The following is a 15309-nucleotide window of genomic DNA, read 5'->3' on the forward strand; positions in this document are numbered from 1 at the left end:
ACAGGACTAAATGCAGAAGTGCAATGATGCGCAAACAAACTTGCAATACTGAGTATCGCACCAAATTCAGCACAGGCCTGTCTTCATGTAATCAGCCCATTTCAATTTTTGTGGGCCCTTAGAAATACCACCTCTTTCTGCAAGACAAATAGTAATAGTTGGGTCTTGTCTACTACAAAACAGACATCTACATGCAGCAGCTACCTATAGAAAAATCAGCTCTGTACTCACCAGCAAGATGTCACACTATTAATCTAGAGATTAAATCCATCACCTGCAATTTATCTATCGTTCATCTCTCAATTGAGCTGTGATGGCCAGACAGGACACTCCTCTCTTCCTCCACGGCTTTGACCTCAGTGGTCACTTCGTTGACCCTCGACCTCTTGGCACAGGTGTCACTGGCCTGGTGCTGTCGGCTGTGGACCAACGCACTGGACAGCGTGTAGCAATTAAAAAGCTGGTGATGCGAGATGCCGTGACCGTAAAACACGCCCTGCGGGAGGTGAAAATCACCCGACGACTGCACCATGAGAATGTGGTGCGGGTCCACGACGTCTTAGCACCGTACGGACGACCGCTGCCCAGAGACCCGACCCAGCTCAGCGCTCTGTATATCATTCAGGAGTGCATGGAGACTGATCTGGCTCGGCTGCTTGAGCAAGGACCTCTGCCCACAGGTATGAGGGAAAAGAAATAGAAAAATCAACCTATAAATTAAAATAAACCAATAAATAAATAAATACAAAATATTTTTCTGTGAATTTGAACAATTTTAAAAATCCAGTTGACCAAACAATCTCCACCCGAGGTCCTACACTCTACAGTTACTGTATCAGTGTGATGTGAACAAAAGCTACTAAATAGACCACGAAGAGAGACTTTTTTTGTACACTGTTGTTTCCAAGAATATATTTCAAACCTCAAAGTCAGTATTACCCACTGCTGATATGATGATTCCTATTGGTACTATAATTTCACTGCTGGCTGTGTTTACATTGTGATTTATTAGATTTAGTATGAATTCATTTTCTGCCATATTAGTTAACACTGTGACCCAAAAAAATCCTGTCATATTTTAAAATTACACATTTGAAACTGACTCACAATTTTACTCTATTTGAATTAATTCATTCACTGTTTTTCATGAGCATACTGTATGCTGTAAAGCATTAGAGTGAAACAGATTTAAGATTTTCTATATCAACAAGTCACATGTCCAAAAGGGAAGTCAGAATTATACGTGAAATGTGCTTGTTCATTTATATGTCAGTGGTTTGATTATTTGAATAACACATTATTTTAACCTGGGGATGTAAAATGTAGAAAAAGTAGTTCATTTACAAAGTATTAGTATGTAATGCGTGCACATTGTAGCTGTAAATATGTGAGTGCATTAGAGTGTGTGCTGATATGGGATTTTTGCCCTTGAACAGGTCATGCTACTCTGCTGTTCTACCAGCTGCTGAGGGGACTCAAGTTCATCCACTCAGCCAACGTGCTCCATAGAGACCTGAAGCCTGCCAACATATTTATCAATACGGACCAACTGCTGCTCAAGATCGGAGACTTCGGGCTGGCCAGAATAGTTGACCCTCATTATTCTCATAAGGTGAGTGTGAGACACAGAAGGACCCCCCCCACACACACACATACACACAGACACACACAACACACACAAACACAAACACTGGAAGGACATTCATATATACAGAGTATTAACTCTCAGCAGCCTCAGAGCGCTCCTACAGTGTGTTTACATGCAGTCTTTTCAGTCTTCACTATCAACAGTAATCTAATTATGAATATGATACTTGGACTGTATATACCACTGGTGATTTGATGTCTTTTTCTGGTGCTCATCTGCAAGAAAAATTGTTTAGTGAAGGCTAAACCTGGCATGTCAGCATGGACCTTTGCACATGTACAAACATTCCAAACCTAATTCCTCTTACTAATCTTTTTGAGGGCATGTCAATGTAGTCAAAGAGCCAAGTTTTGTTTGACCAAAGGCCATTAAATGCCTGTGACCATATTTTAAATCCTAAACGTTCATACTGGTCTGTCCACTGAAGATTGTGATCTTTATAGTTTAATTTTGTCTTCTTTAAAAATAGTAATTTTAAGACATACAAACATTTTGTATAAATTTTAGATTTTTCACTCTTGTCATTGCTCTGATGCACAGTGCGCTGCTATGCTGCTGATGGATGAATCTCAGGATAGTATTCTAATATTAAACATTATCGCTGTTCCATAGAGCTGTTATCAAGGAGGAGACAGCAGCTCCTCAAGCCCCGGCCCGATGTGGTTATTAGACAGCAATGCACAAATCCTTGGCCTTGTGTAGAAATGGATACACTGTATGTAGTGTACTGTTACGGAAGAATCCTCTGATAGAAAAGCAGTAGGGTGCACACATAGACACAATTGACAATGCAGAATAATCTTTCTTTTAGGTATCTTTTCAGTGTGGTTAGGTGGCGTCTTAGGCGTCACTCGTCAGATTTTGCTGATTTTGCTGATAGTTTGCTGGTCAAACAGAGCCATTTTCAAACTCTCACGTTTTGAAAAGAGTCTAACCGCTCCACCTCTTTCTGAGTGTTTCAACTGCAGTACAGCTAAGTTTTTTTTTTTTTTTTTTTAATTATTATTATTAATGGCTTCTCTAATTACACTGCCCCATGTCTGATGTTACCGAATGTGTCTTTCACAATGGGCTTCCTCTCCAGCCCAAACCGTGCTATTAAAGCCTTCTTCCCAGACCTGGTATCAAGTTTTGCACTAATCAAACACTGTGATTAGCCTGTCCATTGTAGATGATAGCTTCTGAGAGATTATTGTGACAATTCACTGCTCCCGTGTTCTGCTTTATTATGCGCAAAGATCCCACAGCAATGCTGTAACTCTAGCAGGGCTGGATGTGTGTGCGTGTTTGTATGTTTGTGTGTTTTTCGGTTCCGCGCATGTGAAGAGGAGCCTCTTGTGAAAGGCGATCTTTGTCAGCTCCGAACACAGGACTGGGGATCAGCTGGGTGCAGACACAGGGGGTTCGTTTGGAGGGAAGGAAGGAGGTGGAGGGGAAGAGGAGGAGGAAGGGAAAGAACAGATGAGTTGCAAGGGTGGGAAATATTGAGCCATGGGAGGATGAGAGGAAGAGAGGTGAGAAGGGCGAAGGCAGAGGCAGGCAGAAAAAAGGATTGTGAGTACAATAAAAGTACAAAGAATAGAAACAAGGAAAAGAGGTGGAGGCGCAAACAAATGATAAAGACAGACAGACAGATAGATAGATAGATAGATAGATAGATAGATAGATAGATAGATAGATAGATAGATAGATAGATAGATAGATAGATAGATAGATAGATAGATAGATAGATAGATAGATAGATAGATAGATAGATAGATAGATAGATAGATAGATAGATAGATAGATAGATAGATAGATAGATAGATAGATAGATAGATAGATAGATAGATAGATAGATAGATAGATAGATAGATAGATAGATAGATAGATAGATAGATAGATAGATAGATAGATACACATACAGGCAGACAGACAGACGATTCATCTGTTACCCAGCATAACATCAATTCGTCTTTCGCATGTAATGTGTGTGCGAGATGAAGCTGCTGTATTTGTGATGCTGTTTTGACACCAAAGCGGATGCCTGCACTGAATGTGATAGTATCCTCTCTCTCTTATTTAATAATGCAAAGCAAAAGCCCTGCTTTTTCTAACAGTTAGTGTTAATGGACGTGAGTAGTATTGACTTCAGCTATGATGGAAATTCACAAATACTATTAACTGTTATTTTGTGCCGTTAAACAAGACTTCTGGAACTTTTTTATACATCATTTATAGTGCTTTCAGATGGGCTCCTTGCACCACAGTTGACCATGATCAGATTTTATAATGTGTCATACTTGTCAGCAAGATTGGCAGGTTAAGAGTTCAAGTTCTCACCATTGAAGGATGATACCTCTTTTCATTTATCTGTAATTGCTTTAAATAACTCCCTCCTACATTTTCTTACTAAGTCCTCATGTCTCACATGGTCCGTGTGGTCTGACAATGGCTTTATCAGACTACCGTGACTCTGCAGCGCATTGAAATGAGGTTGTTTGGCGAGCTGTCTAGAACTGTGCTTCTGACTACACAGACAAACATTTACTCAGGCGAAGAGAGATGACAGAGGGGTGGAGAGAAGAGGTGAGGAAAACAGAGGCCATAAAACCCCACCATTATTTGTGATGTTGTTTACAGTCTACACCGGTGCTTCTGTGAGTGTGTATGTGTGAACGTCACCTGCTGAGGCAGCGCTGGATCCGGCCAGAAATTATTCATGACCAGGCTGAAGGACAGACAAATAAGGAGAGGACGAGTGAATAAGAACAGAGCATTTAAAAGTAACCGAGCAAGAAGAGAAGGAGGGAAGAAAGAGGTGAGAAAGGAGGTGAGGGAAGGAGGGTGGTAAAGAACAGTGAGATGGGGTGAAGTGTGAAGAAACAGTCATAGATCATGATGACACAGAGAAACACTAAGGTGTGTGTGTGTGTGGAGTGAACAGATAGAGAGAGAAGTGGGAGGTGAAGACAGGAAGAAGAAGGTCACGGGAAAAGATGAGACTGCAAAGAATGAAGGCACCGAATAAGCCTTTTTAATTGGTAAAAACCTGAACGGTGCAGAAATAGTTACATAATAAAACCTGAGACCATGTCTATGCATTTTCTTTCTAAAACTAAGACCTATATACTTATTTTTCCCTTTAAAACAGTTATTTAATGATCAACTTTCATCATCAAATAATATTTCATCCTGAAACAAGGACACTCTCTAAAATTCTCCGTCAAATACTTGGCAGGCAGGAGAGCTTAGATATAGTGATCAGCAAATAGGGGAGAGAAGGACCTACAGATAGACGACTTACTATATGTATATGTTCGTCAGAGCATCGCTGAGCACTAAGCATCAGTTTAAGCTCTGTTATCTGCTGCCACACAGACGAGAGCAGGCGGTGATGAGGGAGGGCATGAAGAGGAAGGAGAGGCTGCGGGTGAGGGAGAGACAGGAAATAGAGATAAAACAATAAAATAATTAGATAAGAAACGTGATGCAGAGGTAAAGACAATAGGAACGAGAGAAAAGGAAAGTAGCACAAGAGGAGCAGGTGCAAAAAGAGTAGACTGAAGAGAAACACTGAAGGCTGAGGAGAGCTGTCCACTTAAGGTTGTTCTCAGCTCTCAGGTCTTCCCAGCTACTCAGCGGTGCTGTGCAACTGGCCAAGTCACTTGATATGTTGTATTGTAGAAGTAATATAACTTCTGAGAGAGCTGGCACCCAAAAAAATTAATTTTGACACGTAAAACCATCTCAGCCAGGCTGATTCTTCGTAGGGCCACACTGCTGGGAGTGATGTTTAAGCGGGAACATTGCCGTGGGTGGCCCACAATGAATAAACGCTCTGAGTCACGGCAAAAACCTGCTGATCAAGAAGGAATCCACTATTTTTTTTTTTTTTTGCCAGCTTCAAAGATGAAGAAGGCACTTGCTTTTCAGCTGTCGAGTAAAATACAAAGCCACTCAGCAATAAACCTAAAACATAATCTTGACCCTACTTGATGTAATGTTATGCAGCTCGAGATAATTTAATTGGTGTGAAAAAGCTCACGGAGCAGTTTCTGACATCCATTTTGATAACTCATCCACAAGAAATACAAGATGAAGAGGGAGGTGAATGGTGAGGGGGGAAATGGAAATAGTAGACTTCAGGAGAGGGGTGATGTGAGGGCACAAGGGAAGAGGAGCAGCGGGGATAGAGGAGGGAGGGCTAAAGAGATGAAAGGCAGGATATGAGAAGAGTGCTTAGAGGCACATTAGATACTTCAACCAATGTCTCATTCTGGGAAGACTGAACAAAACTATGCCAGTCAATGAAAAAGCAGAATGTGTAATGTCTGCCATCATGAAACACTTCAAAGCAGTTTTATTGAAAAATATTGAAGAAAAACTGGGCCATCAGCTGCCAACAAATATACAAATGTGTGAGACTTATAAGTGTATTTTGTTGTGCAGCTTATAGTCTTGTAATACCAGAAGTGTCAAGAAGTTTAAGAGCCTGGGGCGCAACATTTTGTTATTTTTTTTTAATCACGAGAGATGTAATGAAAACAACATAAATTTAATTTGAAATGCAAGTATTTGGAGATTTTGTAAGGTTGGAGAATGAAGAGTGGAGTGATACACAAGAGGTGATAAGAGTGTTAATGATAGCAGTAGGTAAAAACATCTCATTATTACATTTGGTTTGTATGTAAATACGCTCGTCAGTGGTCCATCTTCATGCTCAACATCATCGTTATTCACAAGGTGAACATTGACAAAGGTAAAGGCTGAAAGGAGCCTTGTCGGAGGAGCCCTGAGGAGAGCAGTCATGTCTTCACACAGCAGAGCATCAAAGGCTTGGTGAAACTCAGGAACTCCAGGAGGAGATTGAGGGGAATGTTTTCTATTGCAGTGTCTCCAGAAGCCAGTTTCTATCATGTAGTGACATAAAGCTGAAGTCTGTGTGCGTGTAAATCAAAATATCCCTTGTGAGCTCAAGTCTCCTTTTTTTTAGCTGACAGTACCAACTTCACAATGCTTCCACTCCAACAAAAATAACTACTGCTAGCTGGATTGCACTGAAACTGAGTAACTTGAACACCTTATAGACATGCAAGTGCATGCAGACTTACAAGTACAACTGGTGTGTTGCGTGCTCATCACTAATATAACTTCATTACTCCCTCATGTCCACAGGGCTATCTGTCCGAGGGTTTGGTAACTAAGTGGTATTGTTCCCCCCGTCTGCTCCTCTCCCCCAACAATTACACCAAGGCCATAGACATGTGGGCTGCTGGCTGCATATTGGCCGAGATGCTCACCGGACGCATGCTGTTTGCAGGTACCTCTACTGTTTGTCATGCAGTCTCAATGAAACCTTCCCTGAACTCGATGTCCTGCAGAAACGATATGATCATTGATGTGATAAAAAAACAAATAAGATAAGCTCTTCTCATTAGTATTCAGAGGAGATATCATAGAAGTCTGGCTAGATCTTTCCTGGGAGAAGTGTTTCTTGTAGCTGGGATTATTTCCAATTAATATTTTGGTATTTTTGGTATTTCACATGTTTGGTTATGTTTTGGCTCCTGTGTGGAACAGACGATTGAGATAGAAATTCAGTGACATTTTATTTGCACACTCTTTTCTTGTTACGTGAAAATAAAGATATACATACAAAGTTTTCAAGGGAAAGTTGAGCACATTCTGTCAATATCTGCATATTAGAATTCAAAGTATGAGAAAGTGACACCAGACTGTCAGCAACAGCAAACACCAGTCTTGTGTAGTTAAGTCAATACAGTAATCAGTTTAAATCACTTGTACCCAAACACGTCTTTTGTTCCCTTATGTAAAGTTTTTACTTGCAGAGATGCAAAAAAGGAGTTTAAAGACTGCATCACAGTGTTGGTGATGTCCAGTCAGTGCAAAGAAGAGTTTGTCATTCCAGAGTGTCCTCCACCAAAGACACTTTACTCTCCTTCTGCAGGCTACTTCTTTGCCTGACCAGAATAACAATGATGACAGAAATTTTCACTGTCTGACGTAGTTCCCTCACTGACTGGCTGAGTTGACCTCCACCAGCCCTCTCTACAACACAGGGCTGACATCATAAACTAGATAGCATCATCCGGCTCCCTGGTGTTCCTGTGTGCTAGATTTTTATACATCAGGTGTTAGAGATGTTTTTGCCCTGTCTTTCACTTACCAAACAGAAAAAGGGTATATTTTTGTTTACCAAAGGGGAAACAATGTACTCTTATCCAAACAAACCACCATGGCTTGCTTATTTCTTAGAGGGATAAATGTGTTCATATAGCACCACCTGCTGGTGTCCATTATTTCGATGAAAACTTTTAAAGAGCAAATTCATACTTTGTCACATAGGTGGAAAAATGCTGCTGTCCTGCTCTCTATTAGCAGAGAACTTGCGTGCAACACAAACATGTTACACTTCTGGTTACACTGCAGTCAGTGACTTCAAAGTATTTGTTTTCCATCCGCTGCCAGAGATAAAATGTACTATATGGACTTTTTCAGAGTTGGCCAGCATCAGATTCCTCCCAGTTTGTGTGCGACTAAAACTCATTGAGATGTTTAAAGTTACAAAGGTTTAACATTAGGGTCTGGGGCCTTGTTTGGGTACATCTCTACCACTATAAGAGGGATGCAGGGATGTCTTTAACATTACAAAGGTGAAGGTGACCAGAAAAAGAATACGCTTGGAATTTCAACATTCACTGTAGCGGTATTTGATTAATTTTTAACAGATCAATAATCTGAGGGAGAGAGAAAAATGAAGCTGCAAGTAGTGACATTTAAAAAAAAATCAGTTTAAGCAATGTAATTCAAATTGAAGTGGATGTTATAATATTTGAGTTTTAGAATAGTAATTTCTCACATTGTTTTTAATTGGAAACTGTTTTAATAGTTGACTGCGGAGCATTTCAGCCTATCTGCATAATTTTAACTGAATATCCTTTCCACTTCTTTCACTTGACAGCTCACACCTCCCAGTTCTTCCTGTTTGACTCTTACTGGTCTAATTTCTTTACTTATGTAACTGATGCTCCGTCTCTGCTCGTCTCTGATTGGTTGGTTCTCTCTCACAGGAGCTCATGAGCTGGAGCAGATGCAGCTGATTCTCAACACAGTGCCCGTGCTGAGAGAGGAAGACAGGCAGGATCTGCTACAGGTGACGTCTCCATGGCTGCTGCAAGTCATATGTCTGCAGCCTCAGGGTGTCGTGCTATGTTTGCAGCTCTACACGACTATTTACAAATATTTAGGCACCTTTTAATGTGTACACAGGTTTTGGAGTACTTGAATAGACTAAATAAATGTACAAAAACCAGAACAAGTATGTGATATTTTAACCTTGCTTTCCCAGGTGATGCCTTCATATGTCCGTCATGGATGGAGAGTCAAGAAACCCTTTTCTGAATTGCTGCCTGAAGTGGATGCTCAGGGTGAGCAGAGGGAATTGAGTGGTGGGAGGAAAGGGGGAGGTCAAGCAGTAGAGTGTAGACAAATAAGAGTGATGGAGGTGTGAGAAGGAACAAAGACTCAGAAAACCACAGCTCTTCTGGCATGTGACTGATGAAGAGATGATTGAGTAGGGTGTTGAAGTGTAGAGGTCTATATGATTTAGTCTTGAGAAAGGATGATGAATGAGAATGGGTATCTGAAGAAGAACACACTTCATGGAGACTACATTGTCCTTCTCTTCCTCCCTCACTTACCCCTTCTTCTTCTTCTCCTCCCAGCTGTGGACTTCCTTGAGCGTATCTTAACATTTAACCCCATGGATCGCCTGACAGCCGAAGCAACGCTGTCCCACCCTTTCCTTCAGCAGTACTCCTGTCCGGAGGATGAGCCCACTTCATCGCATCCCTTCCGTATCGAGGATGAACTGGAGGATAGCCTCATCACCGAGCAAAGCCTCAGCAACAGCAACAGTCAGGCCTCTAGCATCCACTGGGACAGGTGTGCAGACTCAGTACTCTTTCAAACACTGGTGAAGTTTTAATATTAAATGTCTAATTAACAAACCTCTGTTTCACAGTGAGATCATCAACAAACAAAGAGAGATTATCTATTTTGTTAATTATTTTGTTGATTTCGCATCAAAATTAACAAGTGACCACTTGTATTTAAAGGCAGAAGTTTCTGGTTACTCAAGACTCAGCTGTACCTTTGAAGTTATAATATATGCTATAACTACACAACTATTTATATGTTGAATCACAAAGTAATTATTTCTAATGCAGGCTAATCCACAATCGTTTTGGAGATGTTGTCACACAATATTGGGTGTTACAGTAGATATTTCTATCGCTGTAGTCCTGCTAAACTGGACTGGGACTGTGATCAGATGGTAGAGTGGGTTACCCATTAATTGGAATGTTGGTGGTTCGATCCTGGCTCATCCTGTCCACATGCCTAAGTGTCCTTGAGCAAGAACCCCAAGTTGTTCCTGATGGCGTACCATCGTATGTATGTGTGACCTTGCATGGAAGCTCAGTGTCATTAGTGTGAATGTATGGGTGAATGGAAAACCGTGTAAAAGCGCTTCGAGATCCTAAGGTGGTAAAGCGCGTTTTCAAGTGCAGACCATTTGCCATTTAACTGCATGTCATCAAAGGATTTAGGTTACTAACATAACTACGACATCTATCCATTAGCTGTGACTGCTTGTCCTTAAGATAGCTGACACTGGGCAAGACACAACCATTCATACTCACATTCCCAACAATTGTTGTCTATTAACCAACCTACATGTCTTTGAACCGAGCCTTCAAATTTTACTGAACGCTACCATAATTTGACCCAGTCTAAAGTGATTTTAAATCATAAGAAATGTATTTACATAGTTTGTCTATTTTATGGATTAAATCAAAATGTAAATGTAAATTGTGAGTTATGTTTGGCAAAACATAATGAGATTTGTGTATAGCTCAACTGTGCATCAGCTTTTCCTCTACCCTATTGGGACTGAACATATAATACTGAATAACAAGGTTCAAATGAATTTCATTTCTGCTTTTCTGCAGGTACGAAAATAGTTTATCAACAGATATGTGCTGGCAGCAGTCAGGAGGAAGGTGTCGCTGCATGCCCTCCAGCTGCATAGCCTCTGACCTGGGGGACACAACAGAGGATGAGGAGGTGCAGAGGGACCCCCGAGCCAGCTCCAGCTCACTGCTAGAGGAGGCTCAGGTTGAATATGCTTTGTCCTTTTGACCCATACTGACTGATTGATAAATTTGTACTTTATTAGAAACATTATCCTGTTTTAATGATATGCAAAGATCGAGAGCAAGCTGGTATAGCTGATTAGGTTAAACATGCATAAATTAGCTGCTGGCTGAGGGATTGTGTGGCCTCAGTTTTACAGCAGGGATATTGTAAAGTTACAGTGTATTTACGACATGACTGCATTTCCTCTGGCTCCGTTGTTTCCTGTCACAAAGACATCACTCCTCTAAAGACAAATTCAAGTTGCACACAGAGGCATTTTATGTCTTTTGCCACCAGCTATTTGGCAAAATGAAATTTTCATCAGATAGATTATTATTTGTGGTGTAGGAACTTTCTTTATTCCTGATTTTCCTTTTAGGTAGTCCTGCACTTTTCATGCAAGTGCAGTCTTTTGGTAAACACTGTAGAAACTTCATATTGTTTGATATTATTAGTGTTACAGTTCCAATACTTACTGTACAGTATATGTTCTACCAAATTAGAATGAGTCAAAACAGTTAACACACAGTACAATGGTCATTTGTCGTTTGTCACCTTCTCTCTCCCCATCTGTCTCGTACAGGTTGACCCACGCAAATATTCCCACAGCAGCTCAGCTGAACGTTTCCTGGAAAACTCGCACTCCTCTCTGGAGCGGGCCTGTGGTTTGGGGTACGGTGACCTCGACTGTGGCCACTCATGTGACTACAAAGTGGGCTCTCCTTCATATCTGGATAAAATTGCCTGGAGGGAGGGGAAGCCTCAACACTACTCAGAGCCTAAGCTGATCCTGGATCTGTCTCACTGGAAGCGCAACATTAACAGCCTTCCTGTGCCTGTCGAACCTGTTGGTGGCAGCATGGAGGACCTGGGAGAAATGAAGGAAGAGGAAGCAGAGGAGGAAGAAGAGGAGGAGGAGACCGTGGATTTATTCCAGGAAATCTCTCGCTGGGTGGAGAGCACCCAATCTCGTCTGCACTCACCAAGTCCCAGTCCTTCTTTGGAGCAGCAGTCACCCTCCTGCTACACCTCCTCCCCGCCTCTCCCTCTCTCTCCTACTGACCTCCCAGCTCCAGTCTTCCACTACACGGACGTTGTGCGGCAACGATCAGCTGAATATGACGAAGACAGACGAAGCCCGCTTCCCCCTTTCAGATCCTCCTCTAATACCCTTCCCTCACTTCTCCCTTCATCTCCCACTGCTCTACTTCCACCACTGTCACCTCAAACAGTGTCACCCCCCACCACTCTACTTTTGCCTCCCCTGCGGTCTCAACCCCTTTCCTCTACTTCTCAGCCAGTAAATGCTGACTCAATGGAGTCACTTTCTGTCAAGCAAAAAGACCGTCTGTTTGACCTGGATGTGTTCATATCCCGAGCGCTGAAACTGTGCAGGCAGAATAAGGAGAAAGCAAACGGGAGGAAAGGAAAAGAGGGAGGGTGGATGGAAGAAAGCAAACAGCCAAACATTAACCGAAAGGTATCCAGGTTTCCAGAGCACAGGACTCCACCACCGCAGACCCCCAACTCCTGATGTTGAATTTCAACTTCAGGTTCACCACAGTATAGCATCATCACGGGTAGCACTCCCAAATGCTCATAGTGCTTTTTGTAGTGAGGGATGCCCATGGTTGAATACGCTGCTTAAAATTAGACCTTAGTGTTGGCAGCTTTTGTCTTTTCGGTACTACTGCAATGAAAAAAAAAAAAAAAATCACTTGAAGAATCAATCTTGCAGCTTTGTCATGAGATGTTCTCAGGCAATAAAAGGTCAGAAATCATATGGGTTCAACATAAGTAACCATGCTTAGCATCACAAATATCAAAGATTTGTTCCACTCAAGCATATTTAGAAATAATCAGCTAATAATGGTTGTGGTATTTGCGGTTTCCTTTGTCAGACAAGACAAGATCAGACAAGACTTGACAGTGACTGATTCTGTGACACCCATACTTCCATACTTGCAAATGACAAAGAGGGAGCAGTCAGCTGTGGATATCTAGGCTACTGATGACAGAAACTGAAGAGAGATCCCTTAGCGTGTTTTAAGATTGCTTTAAATAGGTTTTTCGATACAGGATCCTGCACTGTGTCAGTCAGTCAGTACATTTTCAAAATGTCAGACAGTCTTCCAAAGGTGATGTTCACCAAATAATTATAGTGATACGGGAAATTGTTTTTCCTGGTGTCTCTGAATGTATTAGCTGAAAAATAATAAGTCAAATTATGATACATGGTGATCTATGAAGATTATATTTGCTTCTGTTAACACTCCCACACTGACTTCTTCATGAATTTGGTCACCGTTGCAAAAGGCTTGTAAACTTGTATAAAATTGTTGTCTTATTTAATTATACCGTATATTTCTCAAAACTTTGAATAATATTCCTGTGTCTAAAATACTCTTGTATTCTTTGTTGAATGCTAGGTTGAACGCACACGTTCATGTTAACTAGGAGTGAGTTGCGTTTTGTTTGAATGTGGAATGCTCTATATGGTAGTATTTGATTATGATTATTCAGCCAATTTTGCTCCAATTTGATCATAAACAGTTTCTCGTCTGCCCGATGATCTCAACAAGGTCAACATCTTTTCTACACTTTAAATCCTTTCTGTACTAGACAGATAAACATCTATTACCATTTTGCTAACTTCAGTGTTAGCCACAGAAAGCTTTAATGCAAACAACAGTAGCCTATATTTTGGAGAGTGTAGATCCTTTACAACCTTTATAGGAAATAATTTGTACTCAAAACCTCTCAGTGCTGCCCAGAAACCATATTAATATATGGAACAGTAAATAAATAAAACTTATATTTGTATGTCCAGCATGTTAAGCAGTAGACACTAACAGTTTTTTTTGACAGTATTTTGTCATTTGATGTCTCCTAATCAAGAGAACTAGACCGGGTAAAAGATACAGTTTGGTGTAGTAAGCTATTACCAATGCAGGCTGTTGGCTTGTGCCTCATAGTCGCTCAAACAAATGCATTTGACATCCACTTCAATCATGTTTCAATCATATGGCTATTAGTGAGCATAGGGAAATGGCATTAAAGATATTTGGCAGAGCTAGTGACAAAAATAAATACAGTTAAATAAATGTTATCTATATTCTGTAGCCAAATCGCACCAGCCCCGCTTACACTGCTTGAAATGTAACTCTCATCTCTGAGTTGACCATTGACTGTATGCAGTCTGTTTGCTGTATATGCACAGGAGTCCATCAATAGGGAGTGGCAGAGGCACAATACTGATAAAACACACTGCCAGCACCACCACAAAATATGAATGTTTTATCATCTTTAATTCCAGGATCTAAAACTTATTCTGACTGTATAAATCACTCAGTTGGCAACAAATCATGTCATGCCCTAAGATATTAATTTGAATCCTTCCATACAATCAAGCAGCAAACAGATCAAAGTTCTCCTTTCAAATCCTTTGCAACTCTTAATTGCTGTGCACATCTAAAGTTGCTCTAAAACGTTGACTTTCACGCCCGCTGCAGCCAACACAGGCAGGTTGTAAGCAGATCTTTACTTGCACAACATAGTGTGACTTCCAAAGAATCGAGCCATTCATGAGCACTGCTAACAGTACAAGCTTTGAGACAGCAAAGCCAGGTATATTTGTTTGTATTCACAATGAAGCACATGTAGCACATTCAGAAAGACAAGATTTCCTCAACAACAACGGGAACATTACCACCTTCTATGTTCATTATTGTCACCTTTTTAGCAATTGACCATACCTATTGCTGGACTCAATGAAAGAAGTTGTTCAAGTAAAGAGAAACTGTCAGTTGTATGATCATAGTGTTTAATCTATTTACAGAAACAGAGAAACGCTGTGCTGCAGTCCAAATAATTACAATGTAAAATATATTTAGTATTTAATTAATACAGGTCTAATGATCACATTTTGTATTTTACAGTTTCTTCTGCAGGTAACCTAAGCCAGCAATAACATCATTGAACACAAACATACTGTAACACGTGGTTACTGAGCCGAAGTAAATTCTTTTAGGTGTGTAAAGCAATGTAGAAAATGTGCCTCAGTACACCTCAATTCTTCCAGCTTACTGAATGTAACAAATGCCCTCCCTTCTGCATGGCTATTCAAACAGGTTAAACGTTGTTAGTTTTATTATGTGTCAGTTTGTGAAACAGTCAGATTCCAGTGGTCTCTTATTTCTTTTGTACTCACGGTGCAAAGAGGCCTCAGCTTTTCATTTGAGAAAATCTGTGAGGTCTTTAATGTTCAATATTGACTGATTTTGGAGTTTCTGTTTTTGCTGGAAAATTAATAAAACAAAACTAATATTTGATCTCATGCTTTTAAGTGTTTTGGCAGAATACCAGGTAAAGATGACATTTTTTTTTTTGCTTTAATTAGTCATTCAGGGGTGTTTCACGTTTGATTGGTGTTTTATTTTGTAGTGACAAAATTCAAAGCA

General features: G+C 40.6%; 1 protein-coding gene across 1 annotated transcript in view; it reads left to right on the forward strand.

Moving 5' to 3' along the window:
- mapk4 (mitogen-activated protein kinase 4) overlaps window positions 1–15180 on the forward strand; it is a 33056-nt gene extending 17876 nt beyond the window's left edge. The window contains 8 exon segments of the mRNA XM_069699341.1: window positions 309–680; window positions 1437–1612; window positions 6806–6950; window positions 8722–8804; window positions 9000–9078; window positions 9376–9595; window positions 10663–10828; window positions 11433–15180. Coding sequence (XP_069555442.1) covers window positions 309–680; window positions 1437–1612; window positions 6806–6950; window positions 8722–8804; window positions 9000–9078; window positions 9376–9595; window positions 10663–10828; window positions 11433–12383 — 2192 coding nt within the window. The 3' untranslated portion in view covers window positions 12384–15180.
- The last annotated feature ends 129 nt before the right edge of the window (window positions 15181–15309 follow it).

This window comes from Brachyistius frenatus, unplaced genomic scaffold (genome assembly GCF_029030835.1).
Source record: "Brachyistius frenatus isolate BFR_SWC_R1_liver_20210118 unplaced genomic scaffold, ASM2903083v1 Contig_30, whole genome shotgun sequence".
Taxonomy (NCBI): Eukaryota; Metazoa; Chordata; class Actinopteri; family Embiotocidae; genus Brachyistius; species Brachyistius frenatus.